The sequence below is a fragment of the Perca fluviatilis genome, chromosome 14, assembly GCF_010015445.1.
Source record: "Perca fluviatilis chromosome 14, GENO_Pfluv_1.0, whole genome shotgun sequence".
Lineage (NCBI taxonomy): Eukaryota > Metazoa > Chordata > Actinopteri > Perciformes > Percidae > Perca > Perca fluviatilis.
Genome location: NC_053125.1, coordinates 23,072,072 through 23,095,378, shown reverse-complemented (window position 1 = coordinate 23,095,378; position 23,307 = coordinate 23,072,072). Strand labels below are relative to the sequence as shown.

Here is a 23,307-nt window from a genome sequence, read left to right as displayed (position 1 = left end):
CGTGCTGCAATGTAACCCTATGAGGCAAATATGCATAATCAATTTTGTCCACTAAAAGTGTTGTTTTTGCAACTGAAAGGCTCAGATTAATAGTCTTAGTGTCTGACAACATTATGGAAAGGATCCCTACATATATAGGCCTTTTTATAACCTCTTTAAGACCTTTCTGTTTAACCAGAAACCAGACTCCATTCAAAAAAACAGTACTTTTAGCGTGTATAGAGACAACATTTTCACATGTAAATCGGTAAACTACGTGTTGAGTTGTGATGGTTGGAAAAGTGGAAAGACAGCCCTAAATGGATTTTCAAAGTTTTATTTAGTTTCTGTCGACTTTGAATGAAGTGTATTTTATGATGCTTAAATTACTGTTTATTTACATGTCTGGTGGCTTTAGCGAACACAATTTCACGGATGTTTTTATGTTTAAAAAAAGGATCTTACTCTGTAACAGAAAGGTCGACCTCCTTAGAAATACTTTCCATAATGTTGTCAGACACTTCAATCTGAGCCTGTCAGCGGCAAAACAAGCACTTTTGTGAAGGTAAAACAAGCTGCACAATTGCCCTATTAACTTACATTGTAGCTTGTTTTGCCGCTGCCGCAGCTCCTGCAGCAATCTTGCTTAATACTGGACCAATGTGAAAGATTGTTGTTCCCATCAGTCACTTAGACACGCAAACTGTATATATAAAATAGGGTTGATCATTATCTCATTACCATGAGACATTTCCTCATACTGGGGACTTCCTGGTTCCTTTTCTGACGTAAAAGAGATTCTTTGTGTGGGACACAGACAGATATACCTAGGCACACACATAACAGTCTATGTGTTAGGTTTGTATTCATTTACTGTCTGTTACATTTACAATGTCGCTCTCTCTGCTGCTGCTGCTTGCATGCAGCTCCCATGCGTCTCATTTCTTTGGGACAGTGATGACCTATTCCCCAAAAACGACTAACAACGATGGATCTGTCACGGTATGTATAAGTGCAGTTTCTTTAGCTTTTATAATCATAATAATAATCTTAATTAATTTAAATCTTAATTTAAATGTATTTATACTATTCTTGCATTGTAACACACATGATCATATATCCCAGTTTTCAGCATGTTATTTTTACACTGTATATATTTTGTAGTATACATATTTTTTTATAATTATTTCTTATTTCTATTTTTTTTCAAATATAGTTTTAATATATTGTATATATATTTCCATTGTAGAATGGGAGTAACTCAACTGTAACATATCACTGATCAATGAAGTATTTCTGATTCGGATATTTATATATAATGATTTTTATCTGCAGTTTTCTTTCTTCTGTTTAGCACTTCAAAACTGCAGATAAAAAATAAATTAAATAAATAAATAAAAAAAGATTGTATGAGCTGTAATACTGGTCTAAATACTATTTAAATTCTTCCCTAACAGGATTTACTTTCTGGCATTAAATCTGTGAACACTTTTTCACAATTACGTCATTTGGTCCGGACTTTCGGACTTTTTAGTTAGATCCGAACCAAGATTACAGGTGTTAAACCTCCCCCGGACAACGGTCCGGATCAAAAGACCAAATTTTGGTCCCATAAAAAGAGGTGGTCTCGGTCCGGACCAAACTGAACCATGGTCCGATTTGTTTATAGTGTGAAAGCATTTTTTGGATGGTTCGGACTTTCGGACCAAATAAAAGAAGCTCTGGCAGGCTCTCCTTATGTTACGAGACCAGAGAAGGTCCTTTAAGGAATAACTCGGTGCTTAGGGAGAGAGAGAAAGAGTGACGGTGAATGCGCTCAGAGCAGACAGCTGTCGGCTATCAGAGCAGAGATTACATAGTTTATTTAAGTGGTAGCAGTGGCGGATCTAGAAAGTTTTACGTGGGGTGGCAAAGGGGGGGCAAGAGGTCTTGGCAGGGTGGCAGGGGTAGACGGTACGTGGGAATCCCTATATGTGAATGGCTTTAACCAAACAAACACAAAAATACTTTTAATACTTTTCAGAGCCATATTCCTCAGCCACTAACAAAACCAATTCTTCCTTTAAGAAGTCATTGTTTGATGGGTTTAAAGCTTGTATACCCCTATATTATCTATTATTAATGAATATACCTATTCTAAACATGGACATAGCCAATGCATATAAGTGACATTACATATTATCCTACTGTACGGCAATTTATATGGAAGAAAAATAAAAACATACCACATGGTCCAGGGGTAACTGCAGGCCTCTTCCTCCCTGTCATCTTCATCTGCCTCCTCCTGATCACCCTCTGCCTCTGTCCCTCTCTCTGAATCTGGAGCCTCCTCTTCATCCCTCACTGATTCTTCTATGTCCTCATCTCCTTCACTTATTCCCTCTTCTCCTTCTGTGGTCTTCTCCTGCTCTCGCCCTCCATGGTCTCTCCAGTTTTACTGCCTTCTCCTTCATTTCCCTCATACTCTTCCTCCTGTGTACTTCTTTGAATTTTCTTAGCAAAAAAGCTGGCAATATCCCCACTTTTAGCCTTCCTTTTCATGTTTAGGCTCCAGCTAATTTCTTCAGCTACTCTGGCCTGCAAAAGTCGAAATATATGAAAAGCTGTCCTTGTATTACATTACAGGGCCCTGTAGCTAATAAGTAGCTTATGACAAATATAAAATCAGAAAATATTTATCACATGCACACAACAGTTATGTTTAGACTAGGCTACTTAATCCTATCGTATTTGTTATTTCCCCAGTTGTAACCTGGTTTCATTTGTGCAGCCTTATTGCTGTGAGAGGAAGTGTATTTTATAGGACTGCTTAGCTAATCAAATAAAAATGATCATCTCCCAACTGGCACTGTATTGTGTGTTGTAACGTAACGTCGGCGAAACGGCGACCATCAGTAAACGTTATGGATACAAACAAGATTTTATATTTTATATTAAGCTGCTCTTGTCTTTACTAAAATCAAAACTAATCAAAGGGCACAGTGCTCTTACAAATCACGAGGGAGCGATTTGACTTTTGGCTAACGTAATAGACTCACTGTTTTTTGTCTTTAGCATACAATAAATTCATTACAAATGTAACTTTAAGTTAAACATGTGTGTTTAAACTTCACCTGGGGAAACTGACTTCACCTTCAGAGGCTCTGGGGGGGGTAGCTCAGTCTCTCCAGCCGGGTTGCAGGGCCCCCGCACCGCAGCAGACTCGCTAAGTGTGAGCCAGACTGAGCGAACGCCGCTCGCACGTTTAAATCAGGGACGTAGCTAAGTATTTGAGGGGCAGGGGGCTATTAATACATTTAAAATTAAAAATGTAATTGTTCACTTTTGGTAAATGTATTGTTTAGTTCACTGTTTTGAGAAGCTTGTGGACATAGTGGCGGGTCATTTTTACAAGTTCAGTTTTTGGATCACCAAAGTTAGGGGGGCAGCTGGCAGCTGGCACCTGCCCCCCCTTCCCCCCCCTGTAGATCTGCCCCTGAGTGGTAGTAAATGTAGGCTACAGTGTTTCCACTTGTCTCTGAATAAATGTTCCAGAAAGAAAGTTCCCGTGTCTTGCTTCTCAACATCACAACAGCGTGGCAGTAGGGGAGAGCAGCGGTCAGTTGAAAAAACTCTGACACAGAGAGAGGATACGAGAGGACGGGGAAGCCCGTCTACCAACCAATCAATTATAATGGAGCGTTCATGTCACCTCGGAATAACAGGGACCGCCCCCGTGATTACGTTGTTTTTCCGACTGCCAGCGTTCACATGGTCGGGATGCGTGTTCTTCTTCTTCTGTTATATTGGGCGTTTGGCATAACAACTTTTTGCATGACTGCCACTAACGGTTGGCCGTAGCCTACAGCCTCAGGTGTGTGAAAACATGGAGGCCACAATAACTAAAGATTTTCTGCTGTTTTCTTATGCGAGCATCCAAACAGCACATCGCCAGGTGTTTGTTTGTGTTATCTGCAGGACAACCAACGGGAAAAGACACGGATAATGTAGTTCTTTTATACATGGGCCTATTTATGAATAATTTTAAACATGTTATGTCTGTGCATGTTTCTTGGCAGAGGCATTTGTCCACAATAAACAGTTTATTGTCATTGAAATATGTTCAGTGAACCAAACATCAAACGTCAGTGGTCAACAACGCGTCACCAACTGGGAAACTCGGTTAGCAAAATCCAGCCCGAGTTTCCCACCTCTGATTCCCACAGGAAGTTACGTGAATGGTGACGTTTTCACTCGGAAAAACGTTTTTCAGATGTCTATGAACGCACGGTATAGTATCTGGAGACGCAGCTCACGTATGTGATGACGGCAGGACGTAGTTTTGTCACATATGGATCTTTAGTGTGCTTGCTTAACTGTAGTGTGAAACCAAAACTTACCGGATCAAATTTAGACAATTTAACAAAAACATTTACTTTGGTCCGGACTTTCAGGTGTGAAAACGCCCTAAGTGAAGTAAACGTCTGCAGAAGTACCTTCTTCTGTGTTCAGGGTTTTTCCTGCATAGAGGAATGCCTGGCTTCTAAGTGTGTTTCTCAGCAGTTTACCCAACAACTGTTGAACAAGCAGAACATAAACTTAGAATAGGAGCACTAATCTCAGTTTTACCATCCCGAGTCTGGCTGTACTGGACTCTCAATGACTTTAACTGTAGTATTTAAATATTATTATTTTAAGCAGTTTTGTTAATTGGGGTTTCATTTACTCATTCATAAAAGGCTTTGTTGTTTATCATTTGATAATTGTCAAATAACTAATTGTCTAATAAGGAAACTAGTATATTGTGCTTATAGTCCCGCCCTAAAAAAGGAAAAACCCTGGTATCGTGAATGTTTTTGTTTTATTGCTGCAGGTGGTCATTCGCTATAAGATGAACTTCCACTCATGCCGTGATTCTGCCTCGTGGACCTGCTCCATTGGGAATTCTTGTGGGACTGGGAGTGCTCCCGAGCTGAACAAGGTCTACATGGAGAGCAGTGGAGAGTGGTGTCAGAGAGAGGGAATCATGACTCAGCAGGTTCCCAGCAACACTTCGTTTCAGCTTATGTAAGTGATCCTGTAAAAAATAACTTATCAGATACCATGTTTTAGTTGTCCACCCACTGGGAAAGAGGTGACTTTCAGAGCAGAAATTAAAGCCACATGTGGCTTTTTAGCTCTTTTACCTCATTGTTTTCTTTTTTTTGTTGCTCCATGTCTAATGGATTTGGAAAACTGTTTGCAAACAAGCTATGACATCTTTACAACACAATGTTGTGTATCTGTCAACTTTGTTTCTCCCCCAAAGTGTCAAAAATTTGGCTTTGCGTATACTTGAATGCCATTTTTTCAAAGAGAAAGCAATAAACATGTATATTCAAAACACATGATACAGGTGAGACAGGGCGAAGCAATTTAGATAGGACGTGACGTCCAATACAGTTCAGAGACTGAAACGACCAATGAACTGCGTTGCTGTTAAGAAAAAGAGACGTTCTTATTTGTCACAGACAATTGTGCAATAGCTACGATGTAGTGAAATTTAATCTCTGCATTTAACTTATCCTAAGCATTGGGAGCAATGGACAGCCACATAGCAGCATCCGGGGAGCAACTTGTATACGTACATTTACGAATGTAGTGTTATCAGCGACATGTCCAACCAGCAGAAAGCGCATGCTGTGATACTTCAGCTTACGTCGTATTTACCAAAACTGCAGTTCATCGGGTAATCAGCGCCTTTCTCCACCCACTATACTATAAATTGCGCTGTAGCAAAGTGTTAAGTAGCCTACTGGTGCTATGATACGACTGAGTGCAGACTGCGATGTTCACGCTGCTGATGCTGTGACTGTTTGAAATGATCCTGATGCCAACATTTGTAACGCAGCGAGAAGTTTAACAACTGCTGGAATGGGATGTGAACGCTGAGTCGGAGATTCAGTGTCATCTCTGATTTCTTCCAGTAACTGTAATATTGCATGGCTGCTTAATCTGTAACGCCTAATGATTTAGTGTTCACTCAACTGAAAAAGTCTGATCCTTGTGGCAAAAATCCTTTCAGCTCGTCTCCTTGGCCTATGTCTTCGTCTTGCTCGGATTACTGCTGCCATTTCACCAGGAGGCGTATGCGAGGAAACCCGCGTGCGGCCGGTCGTTACACCTGCTGTTAAGAGGCGGAGAATTTTCACCGCAAAATAGAGGCGCGCTGTCACGGGCAGTTTTTGTACATAATTAGGTGCACTTTACGCTTCCCCTCCCATCTCTTTATGGGAAACTCCCACTTTCCCCTTGACCCACCCGTGAATTCATATGCATGACACGGAAAAGTGCAATTTGCCATTTTCAGGCAGTCTGCGCTTTTACCTCAGTGCGGCCTGTTTGTACATACCTCGCTATGCTTTTACGTGCACGTTGCGAAACAGATACACCTGAAGTGGGCACAAAAGCGTTAGTACATCTGTCCCTCTGTGTCTTGCTCAAGGACACATTGACATGTGGCTGGAGGAGCCTAGGATTGAACCACCATCTTGTGGTTGAGGGGTGACCCACTCTGAGACACAGCCACCCTGTTCTAGTGGCTCCTGGCAATTGTAGAAGAAAATGAATTACCCAACAGTTTTAGTCTCATTTTATCCTAAATATCCTCTTTCCTGTTTACTGATTAAGTCCCTGTTATTTTCTCTGATCAACAAACTTTTAGTGTCTCCTGAATTAATTGAGTCTGTCTGCCTTTTGTCTAGCTCAGTGTTAAAACATTTTACTTTGGTCACTGTGATGGAGACCTTTTGCTTAAAGACCGGGTTGGCTCCAGCGGAGATTCACAAAGGGCCTTCTTCTTTTTTTTAGTTTGAGCAAACGGTATTGGGTCTGTGCAAATCTACTCAGATAGTCTTGTGAGTGAATGTCTTCTGCAACCTTGTATACAACCCTGACCAGAGAACTCATTCTGGTCAGAGAGAATTCAACAGCTTCTTGACAACTTTGTGTCTCCACTGCGCAGTGAATAAAATCATCTGAACCAGCCACTGAATTGGACCTGAGAGAACCTTTTCTTCCACACAATCCAGTCATTTATTAACACACGTTATGTTGGGTTAAATGTATTGAAACACCTACAATACATTACAGTAGTACTGTAACAGTACACTCAGATTCTGTGCACAGTAACAACTGACTTTTACATGAACTTCCTCCACAGCTTAGATGGTGGTAACTGGGTAAACAACATAAGGTGGAGAGCTGTGACTCTGGTGGAACTGAGGAGCCGGTCGGACACCGGCCAAGCCAACAGATCACCCCAGACAACCATACTGCCAGCTGTGAGGTAACACTGCTCCCAAACCCCTCCATGCCACCCAATGCCACCATTATTAGTGGGGTCATTTACGAGATACAAACGTGGGTCCATTAGCCCCTGCGCTAAGCTATTCAGCTGATAACGCTACTCTACGCTAACTCTCCCAATGTTAGACCCAGGTGAAAAAAGCTTCTGGGGGGTTGTTTGGCTCGAGGTCATGGTGCAAAGGACCTTAGGGTGAAATTACTCTGAACCATCACTTAAAGTATAACTTGAAGATTTATGAGAACCAAGTAGCCTCGGGACCTGTTGCAGTGTGAAAATGATCTATAGTTGAAAACTCATGTAAGACCCAGGTAGTTGGCAGAATACAGTGCCATTCTCTAACTTACAATAATGCAAAATCAACCTGTCAAAAGGAAAATGTTCTCCCTCTTTGTCCAGTTGGATGTTTGTTGTTTGTTTCTCAAATGAACTAAGGGCCGTTTTACAGTCGCCGCAGCCGAGCTCGCGCAAGCTGATGTGACGTCAAAATGACATAGATCTCGCTGGCGTGCCAGGATTTTGATTCTTGAGGGCAACCGGATGCCAGGACTCTCAGAGTGACTGCAAGTCTCTCTTGTAAACTTAACGGGTTAAGATGAGTTCTTTTATGGCGAATGAAAGGCTCGACCCGACCAAGTAGGTCATTGAATCAAATCGAAGCATTGACGTCAATGCTGCTGCCAGTTCTGCCGTTGTTTACCTGTTCTTCTAGTCCGTAGAAAGAGCAAAGTCGGTAGCCTTTCCTCATTAGCGCCACCTCTGTTCGAGAAAAGACTGCAACTAGTGTCGCGACCACCACGCGCGAGTATAAACAGTTACAGCGCTCCCATGACATCACACTGGCACTCGACAGGTCGGCTGCGGCTAATTTACCCCACGTTTAAAGGAATATTTCACCGCTGGAAAGCTGAATATATCTTTAAATTGGGTCACTTATGTAGCAGAAATGTGATATTTTTTTAAATTGGTGCCTTCTAGGCCGAGAAAAGCCAGAAAATGTGTTTTGGTCTTATATGGATGAAAAACACCAAATCCCAGAATGCACCTGCTTCGTTGCTTTGAGTCCACTCCCAAGCCACGCCTACCGCTTGACAGACCGACAGAGGCATTCAACTCAACCAGCGTGTTTTATTGTCATTTCAACCATATACACGGAAACAACGTTTCATCGTGACTCAAGTGGTGTTACACATTTAACATATATAAAAACGACATTATATAAAAACGACATACCGAAACAGGCTACATTTAGTAATACACTTTATAGGTTCCGGAAAGTTCAGCTAACGCATACTAGCATTAGCGCTTGGTGGGCTGTAAACACCGAGCATAAACACAGCCGCGGAATTAGTGTGTAATGTAGAATGGTCGGCATTTAACAGTCACAAACTCCACCAGCAGTTAGCAGTTAAATGGATACAAATCACCACATTTCTGCACCACTCGGTGTTAACACAGCCCACCTCTTTTACCTGGCAACAGAGCATCTCTAGCTCGGAGGGCTAGCAGGCCTGGTAGCTGGACAGTCCGGTACACTATTCAGGCATGTTTCCACAACAAAAACACAACAGTCTCTGAACTCACGTTGGGAGTGTCGTTGAAGTTGGATGTAGTCCAGTTTGTGGTCTAAATGAGCGGACACTTGCAAGCAGGATCCGTAAAGTTCAGCTAACGCATACTAGCATTGGTGTAGCTAAACACGGAGTATAAACACAGCCGTGAATTAGCGTGGAATGTCGAATGGTCGGCATTTAACAGTCACAAGCTCCACCAGCAGTTAGCAGTAGCTAGTTGGATTTTATTTCTACACCAGTCCACCTCCACGGGCCGGCGAGAGCAGCCTGGTAGCTGGATAGTCCCGGTTCCGGTACACTGTTGTTCAGGCATGTTTCCACAACAACAAAAACTTGGGAGTTTCGTTGAAGGAGGATGTAGTCCAGCTTGTTGTTTAATGAGCAGACACTTGCAAGCAGGATGGCTGGGACAGGTGGACAGCTAGCGTTAGCTTTCCACCTAGCCGATGAGGATGTCCCCTAGCCGGCTAGCGGCATTGAGTGACACCGCTGGTCTCCGTGCAGGCGAAGCTCACGTAGTGTGTATATGAGTATTGCGTCTGTAATAACGTTTCCTCCATATTCTTCGATCTGTACCGATGTATCCCGGTGGTACACACGTCCGGTAGTTTGAATGCAGATAATTGTTGTAAATGTTTTCTGTTGAAAACCGAGAGCCTGTTTAGCGAAGATTCAAGATGGCTGACAGTCGTTTTCATTCGGAATACCTCGGCCAGACTCGGCAGTCCAACCCCCTGTGGGCGTGTTGAAAACATACGGAAGTAGATCCTACTACTGGCTGTAGTCCTTTGCCTCTGGCCCAAAAATCTTCCAATGACGCAAAAATCGTCATTTTACATCATCGGAAGATTTTTTCCAGGCCCCAAATGCAGAAATCTCTCGTCTCAGGGGGACATGAGGGAGGGAGGCACGGTCATTCAGAAATACTATCGGGTTTCTACTGATACAAAGCTGAATGCTAAATCGGTGAAGTATCCCTTTAAGGGTCTAAGAAGAGACAGTGTTGCCCTTTAAGACAATATAATGGACAAAATTTTGATTTATATGTTGCTAAAAATTAGATTAAAAGAAACATATGAAGCGACAACCAAGAGTCAGTTAAGACTGGGTTCAGTTAGCTCACCTTTAAGACTGGAAACAGGGAAACAGCTCTGGTGACGTGAGGTGTGTTGCAGCCCGGAGGAACCATGAAGCAGATAAAACATCTTACTGGCAGAAAGGTTTGCTGGGAAAACGGGTAGACTTTTCTTTTCAGTCTTCAAAAAACAAAAAAAAACAAAGAGGGAAGTCCTCTTTACCCTGCTAAAAGGGTTATGGTGCTGGTCCTCAAACAAAACAGTCCAAGAAAAACCTTACATTCTACTCACATATAGGGCCCTATTTTAACGATCTGAAACGCAAGTATCAAACGTGAAAGGCAAGTAGCTTTGTGGGCGGATCTCGGGCCCTGTTGCTATTATACCGGCGGGATAAATGAGTCTTGCGCCCGACGCAAATCTAAAATGGGTTGGTCTGAAGTAGCTAGGTGTGGTTTGGGCGTAACATGCAATAAACCAATCAGAGCGTCATCTCACATTCCCTTTAAGAGCAGGTGCGCTTGTTCCATGGCGGACTGCTATTATGACGGCGGATTTGCCTGGTGCACGCCAGCGGGAGCTGTCCGTCCAGGATGCGGCAAAGTAATAAATGCCCGTCTTGACCGGGTGGCGATGTTGCTGCTTCTCGGGCGCATCTCCTCAAGTCTGGAGAGGATTGCTGCAGCAATGGAGTGTGGGCTTCCAAACGCACCACCTGCTCCTGTTGTGCCCCTTCCTCCTCCCCCCCCACTCCATCTCCGTCCACCCGCTCCACCAGGAGTGCATCGCGCATTGACACTCAAGTGTCCAATCCCGCCGTAGTTCAACATCACGTCTCCTTAAATCCTCTAATATTTCCTCATTTATGTCATCAACACATCCATGATACATGGAAATGTTGTGTAAAACACATCAAGCCACAAAGAATGCTGCGACCTTTTGAGGACTGTACTGTAAAGTGCCTCCTGACCTATCCAAACACCTGAAGCGCATTTTCAGTAATATTTTCCTTTGTAATTATGTATGGTTTGCAAAAATGGGAACTGCTGCGTCCGTGTAGATGAGAGAAGCAAAGTGTATGCACGTTGTGCACACGCTATATTATGGCCAAGCATGCGCCCCTAAAATAGCATCTGAATAACGCGCTACTGACTTTAGACTAGCGCCACTGACTTTAGACCAGGTTTTTCCTGTTCTGTGGCGGAATTGTTTTCTGAAACTGCAAAATAGCACCAGGTAATGTTTGCGCCGGAACACGCCTCCTCTTTTCGCTGAACCGCCCCCGGGAGCGCAAATACATTCCCTAATTTACCGACGTGCGTCTGTGGAGGGAAAGGTCCGCTGTGCTTCGGGTACAAAATAGGAATGATACATGCGTCGGTGTACAAAGGCAATTTCGCTGAGTGCAAGATTGGGCCCATTGGATTAGAGCCCGCCTCTCCAGTTCAAACTGACCAATCAGGTCACCACTCAGGTCAGTAATCAGGTGTGTTAACTTACATCATCCTGTAATCAACATTCATCCAAACAAAATCAATACTTCATCGTTGTTAATTGATGTAGGAACTTCAAATAAAGAAAACCTAATGATAGTAAATGTTTACATTTATTAACAAAATAGTGAGTGAGGGAACAAAATAGCAAAATAGTTTGTGAGGGAGTGGGTGCTTCCTCACACTCGGGCTCTGTCCAACGGTAACAAAATCTATCTCCCAGCACCTCTAAAGCTCACTTATTAACATGGTATATCTGGTTTGTTGGACTTATCCACATACAAACGTACAACAACAAATCGCCACTTTATAGGCATTGGGTTGTGTTGGTCTCCATTAGTTGCTCTTTAACGGATCTTTTCATCTAACTGATAATGTTGTTAAGATGTACTTTTGCATTGCTTGGATGGCTGGCTCGGGCTTCAGTGGAAACAAATACCGAGAGATGCATAAGGCCACAATGGTAACAGGGTTGACAAAACAACTGGACACTCTGCAGACAAACAGATGTCTCCAGAGCAAGAAGACAAGTGCATGCGAAGAGCTTATTCTTATACACTACCACTAAAGTGTAAATTACATTAATACCGTGTCATTCCTCCACGTATGGTGTTTAGTACAGACAGCATGAAACCGAAGCTGTTTATGTAACTTCTGTTTCTCAGGGTTCCTTCAAACTGTCAGAGAGATTTCAACCTGTTGGCGTTTGACCCTGACGGAGACGAGGTGAGATGCAGATATGGAAACACATCACTGTCGGAGTGTAACCCCTGCACGCCGCCCTCCCTTCTCAACCTCTCGTCAGTGAGTATCCTGCAAGACAGATGGTGTTGTCAAAATAGTGCCATGACTTCAGGGGTAAGGAAGCCAAGAGCAGCCGTGGTTGCAAACATTTTTAGCTTTTCTATACTGCAGGGCTGCACGATATAGGAAAAAATCTAATTGCGATTATTTTGACTGATATTGCAATTACGATATGATTTACAATATTGGAGGGAATGATCATTTTTGTATCGTTTTTTTTTTTATTATGGTAATGTGATTTTTGCGAGGATCTGTACCAAACGATTTTTTTTCTTTAGTGTGCATGATAGGCTCTGTAGGCCGGGACGTCTCTGCAGCACCACAATACTTAATTGAGAATGGTATGTTTAGTTACAAATATTGCACCTACCCTGCGATTTAAATACTGCACCAGTCCATATTACGATTTCGATAAAATTGCGATTAATTGTGCAGCCCTACTATACAGATGGCACTGCCGCTCCACCACTTTTGGTCCAGAATGAACTATCTCAACAACTAATAGATGAATTGAATGAATTCATTGTCCTCAGTGGATGAATCCTACTGTGGTTTTGGGTTAAATGTCCCATCATCTGAAGGATGGATTGTCATGAAATTTAGTGTAGACATTCATGTCCCGAACAGGAGGAATTTAAATGGCTTTGGTGATCCCGTAACTTTTTTTTTTTTCATGTAGCGTCCAATACGTCTTGTAATCCAGAAACTGAGCTATATTATTCAGTAGCAATGATGTTAACGGTGTCAGCAGGATCACTGAAGTGCCTGTGAAGCTGCAGCATCTTCTTTTAAATAATGTTAAAGACGAATGTGAATTTTATCTCCAAAATAAAGTGCGGTTTTCTGTTCGGGAAATTTTATTTCATAAATACTAACACGCATTTCATTAAACCAAAGGAAATGTTGGCCTCATCTTCATGTTTGTTTTATCCTTTTGCAGTCTTGCTCATTGTCAGTCAGCCCCAGCAGTAGCAATGATCAAGGTCCATACGCCGTGCAGCTGGTGATGGAGGACTTTCCCAGGCAGACTATCACCTTGATTCAAGCTGACATGCTCTGGGAGGGAACTACCATCATCGCACTCAGCAAACTACCTGTCCAGTTTGTTTTAAAAGGTCAGATTTCCCATTTCAAACAGGCAGGGCTGCACTTAAGTTTAAACCTCATCTTCCACGAGTGGACATCAGCATGTTACTTGAGTTTGCTGCTAAACAATGTGTGTTTGTTCTTTATTGTTCCAGTGGACCCTGAGGTGCCATCCTGCATGGAGGGACTCTATCTGCCCAAATTCCTGCCTCCAACCCCAGCCAACAGAGCTCAGCTGTACACCTCTGTCAATCAGACCCTGGAAATCAACATCAGTGCAGAGGCAAATGTCTCCATGTTAGTGAAAAAAAAATAAAAATACACTAGATATTAAAGCAGATGTCTTGTTGAACCTCCTCTAGCGGAAGCTTCTTATACCAACTCTGCCATTGTCAGCATCTGTGACTGACTCAAATGTCATGGATGTGCTAGTCAGGAATGGAGATGTCCTTAAAGCTGTAGTAGGCACTTTATTTTTGGCGTTGTTTTACTAAAAATACTATAATAATCTTTCAGCATATTGTAATTCCAGTGGTCTGAGAGAAAACTAGACTTCTGCACCTCCTCTCGGCTCTGTTTTCAGGCTTTAGAAAATCTAGCCTGTGACGGGAGACCTCGGCCAATAACAGGTCATTTCAGAGAAAGAGAGCATTTTTATTGGCTGTTCTGTGCATGCATTGCACTTGCGACAGAGAGGGGAGACATTCACAGTTTTTTTTGCATTCTACCCCCCCCCACCGCAGCTTTAAAGGTGCTGTAGGTAGGATTGTGAAGCTCCAGGACTTAGCCCAAAAATTTGAACATCAACAACTTCTCAGTCCCTCTCCCCCTTTCTGCTAAAGCCCAAAATGGTCTCCTAAGCCACTCCCCCCACAAGGGAGAATTAATGCGTGTGCATGAGCAGTGATTGACACGCAGTTAGACAACCCCCTGGCCGTGATTGGTGCATCTGAACAGGGAGAGGGGGATTTTTTCAAATCGCACTACAGGCTGTAGGTGGTGCCATTAATTACCTTCTTCATAGTTCTACTCGAACAAAGGGTCAGTTTCAGCAAATATGACAGAAAGTTAGTTTTATAAGTCTTCCCTACTGCATCTTTAATGTAACCTATACCTTACATGGAGTAGATTCAGCTAATGTAATGCTACACCTGGACTTTGCAGCAAAGACACAACACTATGAGGCAGCAAAGTTGCGGGTCTGAGAAAAAAAAATAAAAAATGACCTGCAAGACACTTACCATCTCTGTAGAACTAAGGGGAACTGCAGCGTTTGGTTATAACTTTTATTTGATCAATATTCTTTATAAATGTAGCCGGGTGGTGAATTTGAACACCATCACATTTATTTCTGGTTTGTTTCAGTATGTATTTTGCGTTCTAAAAATGAAAGAAATGTGCATATGTTTGTTTGTTTGCTGGCAGAAGATACATTTTTAGTTAGCTATTCCAGCCACTAGGTGGCGGTGTCACACGCCAAGAGTTTTCATTTGATCCATTTTCTTTATCAAATATTAATAATAGCGACTTTAAGATGTGTTCAGATTGAACAGAAGCACATATTATGAAGTAAATAAGTAGAGCTGTGAGTAAATGCAGATTTACTCCAGGTGGGAAACGTTTTAACTTAAAAAAAAAAAAAAAAGGTCGCAAAACAAATATGCACTTTCAGGTAAAATATTTTAAGATCATTGTCATTGGTAACGCAATAATAATTTTCTTTTGTGTTATTAAAAGATGGCATCTCATTACACACCAGCCAGTCATACTACGACGGTCACTAAACTTAATAAAGAAATAAAGCTAAGTCCAATGCTAGGCTGGGGAAAAAAACTAACATTTTCCATCAAAAGTGACACATCATTGCCCTGCGAGTGTTTTATTGATCTAGTCACAGAAGACAGGTACTGGTTTTTACAAGTTTGATTTATCTTGACAAGGTTTTGTTAATCGGTCTGTTATAGGATCTCTGAGCTGCTGTTCAGCGGGCCGTACAACGTAAACCAGACTACATCAGGAACAGGAAGGTTCATCCTGAGGTGGACGCCATCTAAGGGAGAAGATGGAGAAAGCCACCCCATCTGCTTTGTCGTCCAAGCTGTTCTCAGGTCAGTGGTGAAAAAAAAACCCATAAAAAAGGTTTTACGAGGTTGTAAAAAAAGTTCAATTGTAATTAAAGTACATTTCGATGATGAAAGAAGGCAGTTTTGGCAATAAAAGCTCTTCTAAATTACCCTTAGACATAATGGGTAAATGGAAAGCAGGATTATTTGGTTATATTTTGTACTTTGTCCTTCAAAAATGGATGTCCCATTTCATAACTAAGCTCTTCATTTATTTCCTTAGTTCAACAAAGTATCACTCGGAGCTCCGTTGTCTCATTGTAAGCGTTGGAAACGGTGAGTTTTCTGTTTCTGTGCGTGCTTCAAATTCCATTGCTGATTTCATAGACAAAGTAAAGAATCTTCTATTCATTTTTAATCATTTTGTTCGCAGAACCATCATCTAATGCAACTGCAACTGCAACCCCACAAGTTCCAATCACTAGTCCAGCAACTACTACGAAAACCCCAGCAGCATCCAATCAGAGTAAGAGCACCATTCCCTTTATAACGACATCCAGTAGGCAAGTCCAATCTTTGGTGGACCACACCCTGACTTGAATAACCCAAACAAAACAGCTTTTGTTAGTTACACGCGCTGGCCTTTGTCTGTGTTACTTAGCTTTTTCCAGGCCAGTATTGTAATGTTGAGTCACTGTTTCTAGTCGTCATAGGTCTGAGAGTGAGAATTTCCTCTTTGTCTCCGCTGTCTGATGACGACATCAGGAACATCGTCATCCAGCAGGTCAGTCCGATTCATATCTATTTAGAAGTCCCGTCATAGCATCACATAACCACGCAGAAATACTTTGAATAAGCAGTACTTTCAGTGATTGCAGTTAATGTCTGATTTTTCACAAGCAGTGTGGGAAGTACTCCAATCTTTGAGTAAAAGTAGCAATACCACAGTGTAAAAAAATACTCTGTTACAAGTAAATGTCCTGCTTTCGAACTTTACTCGTGTAAAAGTAGAAAAGTATCAGCCAAAATATACTTTAAGTACCAAAAATAAAGCCTACTCATTATGCAGAATGATCCATTTCAGATTAATATTTATTATACTATTGGATTATAATTATCGATGCATTAATGTGTTCATCGCTTAAATGTTGCAGCTGATGAAGAGGAGCTAGTTTTAATGACTTTGTATACTGCGTAATCTATCAAAATACATTTTTCATTGCTTCCTGAATCTGATGTATGAATGTTTTTTCTCCTCCAGCTTAAAGATGAACTGGAGAGACGAGGGATCCCATTAAACTTCACTCTGAGCTCTGTGGGGAGGGTGTGAGTGGGAGTTACAACCCACAGTGACCCGCTGGTTCAACGTGATCATTTAGGGACTCCTCACTGCCTGGACAATTTTGTTTTCGGTTGCCTACCAGAGTTTAAAGGTTTAAAGGGGCAAGGTAGAGGGTGGGGGTGTAGCCTTGACCAACTGCCACTTTGCTCGTTTGAAAGCCACGATGTCTCTCTCTCATTGGTGGGCCAAATTCTCTGGGCGGGCAAAGCAGAGAAAGGGGAGGTAACCTTGCTCCTTATGACCTCATAAGGAGCAAGATTCCATATATGGCGAAATGGCGATAGGTGTAAACCGAGCCCTGGGCTTTACACCTATCGCCATTTCTAGCCACTGGGGGACCATAAGCAGGCTGGGGGGGAACGCATATTAATGTTAAAAAACCTCATAAAAAGAAATGTTCATGCCATGGGACCTTTAAACATGATGATGTCAGCTTTTCCACTGCAGAAAATATACATTTTAATCACAGTTGATCATCACGTTTCATTTTATAGGGGAAAAGGTGCATAACCAGAAGTCACAAGTTTTCAGATTTAGAGGAATAGTACAGTATAGTACAATATACGTTTGCACTTTACTTGAAGGTATCTACATAAGAGTGATATGACACTGTCATGAACGTGTCATAAACATTGACATGACATAACGCTTCTTTTAGTAAGGGTCATTCGGTTAAGTTATGGTTATGGTTAGGGTTAGAGATAGGGTTAGGATTCATGTGTCAGGACAGTGTCACGTCACTCTCATGTAGATACCTGTTATCCAATATACTTACAGGGTTTCTGCAGGTTTCACCAAGTCAAATTTAAGACCTTTTTAAGACCAATATGAAAGAAATTTAAGACCAATATCACCATCATCAACTAAGCCCTAAATTCAGGTTTTTCAAGCCAAGTATCGCTAAACTTGCACGTCCCCATAGCTGAAGAATAAAATCTGTTTAATGTCCGTGTTACAATCCGAGAGACTCGCCAACAACACGAAAGCTTATTGGCTCCAATATAAGTTACATGTTGGTCTCATTTGTAGTTGTAATACAGCAAAATTATATTTTGACTAGTGAAAGAACTACAACACCACAGAATAAAAATAAATAAAATAAAGAGCATTTGAGGTAGCATTGCATGGGCGTAGGAAGATTAAGACCTGTTTAAAACTTATTTAAGACCTAGAACACAATACTTAAGGCCTGACTTAAGATTCTTTTATTTAAATACTTTATTGCAATGTTCTTTTAACATCTTCCAGATACTCGTTTACTTCTGAAGATTCTTAATCCGACAAATATATTGAATTATTCTTAATCTGATTAACAATCGTTAAAGTCTGCTCGTGTCTTTACATGTTTGAGTTGTCGTTTGTCTGTTTAGTAACCCCCAAAAGTGGAATTCTTTGAACAAAAATGAACCCTTGAAAGAAAAAAAAAGAAAAAGACGAAAGGAGCCAGTGAAGTTTAAAAGACATCGGTTTTTACTTCCAGTTGAACGAGCCAGAGCAGCAGGTCATTAGGAATAATACACAGGTCACGGTTTTCAAGATAGTAACGATAAATAAAACATCATTCGGTTGTAAACTTTTTCATCATGAAGCCACATGATATTAAACTCTTTGTTGGTTTAGTTTGCAGGAAGTGAAACTAACTTTTTTTTCCCGGCCAACCAGCCAACAAATCCAGAGTTTTACCAGCTGGAGATATTCCTAGGAGCCAAAGTGTCCACAAATTTGAAGACTAGCTCTGGACTAAATTATCCTTCATTGACCTGAGATATGGAGCTTTACTGGTTTAATATTTAAAACAGTATTTCAAATAGTGGTATATTATTTCTTTGGTTGATGTATTTGTTGGATTAGCTAACAACTTTTTCGAAATGATGATAAAATGGTTTTGCATACAACAACAAGCCCAACCTGATCTCACAGAATTCCGTGAAATGAACACGGCCCCTTAACTCAAAATCTGTGGCAGTTTCGGGGAATTGCAAAACATTCCGTGATGAGCCCACGGAAGAAGTCCGTGAAATAAACACGGCCCCTTAAGTTAAGGAAAAGGTCGCTGGTGGGCTTACGGTTCCGTGACACGCGGGAAGAACAGGGGCGGTTGGGTTTAGGAAAAGAAAGCGACTTTAGGAAAAGTGGCACGCGGGACACGATCCCCGGTCTCCTGGGTGAAAGTCCTGTGTTTGACCAATCCACCCCCACAACCAACCTCCTTACGCGGAATTTCGGCCTTAGATACTTACATACTACTGTAGTCGCACTTAATGCTACGTCATCTTCTCATTGACTTTACGTCGGCATTGTTTTCCGTGGTGGCCACACGGAATTTTCACACATTCCGTGTGGCCACCACCACGTAATGAGCTGTTAACAGTTCGTGATCGTTTCACGGAATTCTGTGAGACCAGGCTGACAAGCCACTGTAGCTCGATAGGAGACATTTACGAATGTTTGTTCGCCCATAGAAGTCAATTAAGTTCTACGTTTCTGAATTGTCAGACTGGTGAGCAGAGCTGAATGTTGGCTGTTGGCGAAGTGTTAATTTCAGGCCCCTCTTTGTTTGTACACACATTCCTTCACGCTGTCAAGTAAAACAGCAAAACGGGGTGCGCTTGTTTGGTTTCAACCAACAGTTGGCGAGAACCGTTTTTATTATTATTATTATGATTAAGCGCACCCTGTTGAGCAACATTGATAACAACAGACAAAAAAAACAACAGATCAACTGCATTTTTCCACAGAGTCAAACAAGCAAGCCAGTACCCTGATAGTTAACTTACACACCTGGACAAAAAACTGTTACAGTTTGACATGTTTTTAGGTGTTTGACAAAGGGTGCGCTTGATTTGAGAGTGACGCGGGGAATTCAAGTGTTTTAGATTTAAGGGCAAGAGAAGCAAACATTCCCTACATCACTCTTTGTTTAATTTTGACCACGAATGTTAAACTCATGGCAAGACAAATCAAATGACACTTCATGAATATCCACAAAAAAAACATTTCAAACCTTTAGTTTTGTTTTACCCAGATCACGATAGAAAAAAACGAAATGCTGAGTTTCAGTAACTTTCCCTTCATGAGAATTGCACATCATCGATATAAAATATGAACCTTCCTATGTACAGCTAATGAAAACCAAACCAGAATGTACCGTAGAAGTGCGTGTCTGTCAAGAAGTGTATGGAGAGCGGTTACCAGTGGTTAGGAGAAACATTCAGAACAAGTTATCACCCTCCTGCAGTCAAAGAGTGTAAAAACCAACAGAAATAAGGCATCTTTTAGCTTAGAGGACAGTCGCTTCGTCGCAATCATGAGGTTTTATAAACATGCATTCACACACACACACCATGAGCTAAATGAAAACAATGAAAACGAGTCGAACGGATGATCCTGACACCAAACCACCTGAGAATAATGTGTGGACACATTTTGGATTCGACAACACAGGTGGACACAGTGTGTGGATAAAGGTGAGGCTGTTTGCTGCCTTTTAAACATGCGATTGCCTAACAGTAACCAGCAGTGGAGGCAATACTGGCCCGCTCTATATTTAGTCAATCCATTAGAGCAGGGAACTTCAACAGGGGGTCCGGGACCCCTATGGGGTCCTTAGAGTCAATGCAGGGGGGTCTCTAAATTATTATACATTTTTCAAAGTTTTTTCAAAAATTAAAAAGTCTTAATATGAATCTAACATATTAGCAAATATAAATCCCTACTGATGATAGGCTCACTGGCCTGTGGGTAAGGAACTGTAGTGACTAGGGTAGCCATCCACAGATACAGGTAATCCTAATGATTCACTGTGCGTGCACTGTGTATGTAACTGTGTATTTAACATTAAAACATGATTTATAAAATCATGACAATAATTATTAGGCTATTTTAATAGCTTAGTATTCTATGCAAAAAAAGCTATGTATACAGGTTTTAGGATGCCCTACACGTTATTGTAGGCCCAGTTTAATATGCAACTTAATTTTATACAATATATGTAGTAGGGGGTCCCTGCTCTGTCTCTCTTTCAGTTAAGGGGTCCTTAGCTTAAAAAACGTTGAATACCCCTGCATTAGAGCAATAGGGGAGGAAAAAAAAATTGATTCAAGTATGTATCGTGATTATTTTTGGCGACAATTCTTAAAATCAATTCTTTTCTTTGATATTTTTAATTTATTTTTTACTTGACCCATTGACCTAAATGTGACCTATAATATTTCCGTTTATACCGTACCGCAGATGCCGACTAAATCGGAATGCAGAAAATGCAGAAAGTACAAACACTGACATGTGATGTGCATTCGGTTTAGAAACTGATTAGTTTTTAGAAATGTCTCATGATATATTGTGTCTAGAAGTGTATTATTCAACTTTTGTTTTTGTTAAAGGAAAAGAAAATTGCAATACTCAATACTTTCGAATCGCAATACTTCTACAATCGCAATAAGTGAAAATCGCAATACAAATCAAATCGGCACCCATGTATCATAAAAGAATCCAATCGGGATGCTTTTGTCCCGATTCGATCCCTTTACGATACATGGGTGCCGATCCCAGCCCTATGGAGGAATCAAGTAAGTAAAATTAAGTTAAACTCAAAAACAAAGCAATGGGAATTCATTTAGTTTTGTCTAATTACAGTACAAAAAAACCCTGTAACACAACAGCTCCACCACCAGAGCCTGATGTAAGAACCACAACTGTTCTGAGGAGTGTGAATGCATTATTACAAACCCTATGACAGCACTGCATGCCTCTCTTTACCGCTGCTAACATCTCTCCAAGGTTTACACTTACTTTGTTAAGGGACATCTTTTAAAATAGAGTTTGATCAAGAGTCATTATCAGTAATTTGCTTTTCTTTAAACATGTGAAAGTACAATAAAAAAGGCAGATCACTCCGTGTGATTTAAGTCACATAATTCAAGAAAACAAAAAAGGGCTTTTCAGAGAAAACATCATCTCCCAACTGGCAGTATTGTAACATCTGAGGGACATTTGTTAAAATGGAGAGTTCATTAAATCCACTGAAGCACTTGTCATAATGTCCATCCCAGACACAGAAACACAGAAATACTATATATACATACATAAAAACATGCGGACGGGTGAAGTTGCCTTTGCGCCTTTGTTCATTCATAACGTTAATCTACCTCAGTATCCTTAAGTCTTCTTGTAGTTGATTTAAGAAAAACCAGAACGTTTTTACTTATTCAAAAATAAAACGAGGTCTGACACAAACTGTGAATTTTGTGAATCCTTACACCACTACTAGCCATACTGTATGTCCAGCTTTTAAAATAGAGGTCTAGAGACATGTTCTGTCAGTTAAGAGGCAGCTGAGGGTTTGGCTCAGGGTTTGAAATATGAGCCGTCAAAGAATTGCCATCCAAAAACTATCTGGAACCAGCTTCCATTGTTGGCTATAACAGCATCTAACTGTAAATATGAGGTAACAAACGAGATACAGAAGTATGGGTAAAAGTAGCTGTGGGTTTACCTTCAATCAGTTTTGGTTCACCTCTGCAAACGTATTACTGTTCGTACAGCAGCAGCAAATCAGTATGGAAAGGCAACTTCACCTGTCACATAAAAATCCACAGTTATTGGTAGCGTTAACTCCACGGAATAGTTAGAAACAATAAATAAGTTAAGAATCGTCCCTTTACTGAGATTTAGCAGAATACTGAGAAGTGTACTCTGTGTGTGTGTGTGTGTGTGTGTGTGTGTGTGTGTGTGTGTGTGTGTGTGTGTGTGTGTGTGTGTGATTTGATGGGAAACGAATTACACAAAATATTACTTTCCTCTCCAAGGTTAAAAATAGTATTATTTAAAGAAAGACAGTAAACTATACTATGTCTTTTTTCCCAGCATCCCCCTTTTTAAATCTCAAATCACAGCCTGTTTGCACGTGTGTGTGTATAAATCTGTAGGTGTAGTAACACAGTTAAGTTAGTGTGTGTGTGTGTGTTGGTGTAGATCTTAAGGTGTAGTAACACAGTTAAGTTAGTTAGCACATCAAACTTCTTCAAAAAGAAACACGGTAATGAGGAGAAGAAAAAAAAAAAGGAAACACAAACAGAATCTCTTGTGGGCATTCTCCATTTCCTGTTTGCTTACGAACCCCCGAGGCACCACATGAACACCACACATCTTATTTGTTCCTATTATATCTACTGTACCAGTTTGGTAGTATTAACTCACAGGGTGGAGTGGAGGACAGGTAGCTAGCTTTTGTTTTCCAGCTTTGTGAAAATTCAACGTTAGTGGATAACATAAATATTGTTAAAAAAAATGTGACTTGTTGTCATCGTCTAATCAATAGCTTGAGCTCAAGTGGTTGATTTGAGAATAAAAATAAATAAAAATCATAGAAAATACACTGACCTATTATGTCCTTTGGTGTTTGTAGAAATCCCAAGTAACTATTTAAAGCTTGGCTCGAATATTACTTGGGGGAAAAGAATTTGATTCTATTAAAAAAAAAATAAAGAATTACAAACAATTAGTTGATGGTTGATGCTTGTTCAAGCCAGAGGAACTGACGAGAAAACGCCCGTGAGCATAAATAC

At 41.0% G+C, this 23,307-nt stretch overlaps 1 protein-coding gene across 1 annotated transcript; it reads left to right on the top strand.

Annotated features, from left to right (window-relative positions):
* The first annotated feature begins 875 nt into the window (after positions 1-875).
* Positions 876-16,916, top strand: LOC120573388. Its single transcript, XM_039823096.1, has 11 exons — positions 876-981; positions 4,832-5,025; positions 7,160-7,285; positions 12,112-12,250; positions 13,191-13,365; positions 13,492-13,633; positions 15,301-15,444; positions 15,683-15,735; positions 15,833-15,925; positions 16,104-16,183; positions 16,661-16,916. Exons 1-11 carry the CDS (start codon positions 937-939, stop codon positions 16,727-16,729), a joined length of 1,260 nt encoding a protein of 419 aa, XP_039679030.1. The 5' UTR covers positions 876-936; the 3' UTR covers positions 16,730-16,916.
* Positions 16,917-23,307: the final 6,391 nt, after the last annotated feature.

Bases quoted from the DNA above. Each gene is read 5' to 3' on its own strand.
- LOC120573388 (XM_039823096.1), top strand. From the start codon at position 937: ATGACCTATTCCCCAAAAACGACTAACAACGATGGATCTGTCACG. The intron at 13,634-15,300 runs GTTAGTGAAAAA...GGTCTGTTATAG, and splicing joins GCAGAGGCAAATGTCTCCAT to GATCTCTGAGCTGCTGTTCA. The intron at 16,184-16,660 runs GTCAGTCCGATT...TTTCTCCTCCAG, and splicing joins GGAACATCGTCATCCAGCAG to CTTAAAGATGAACTGGAGAG.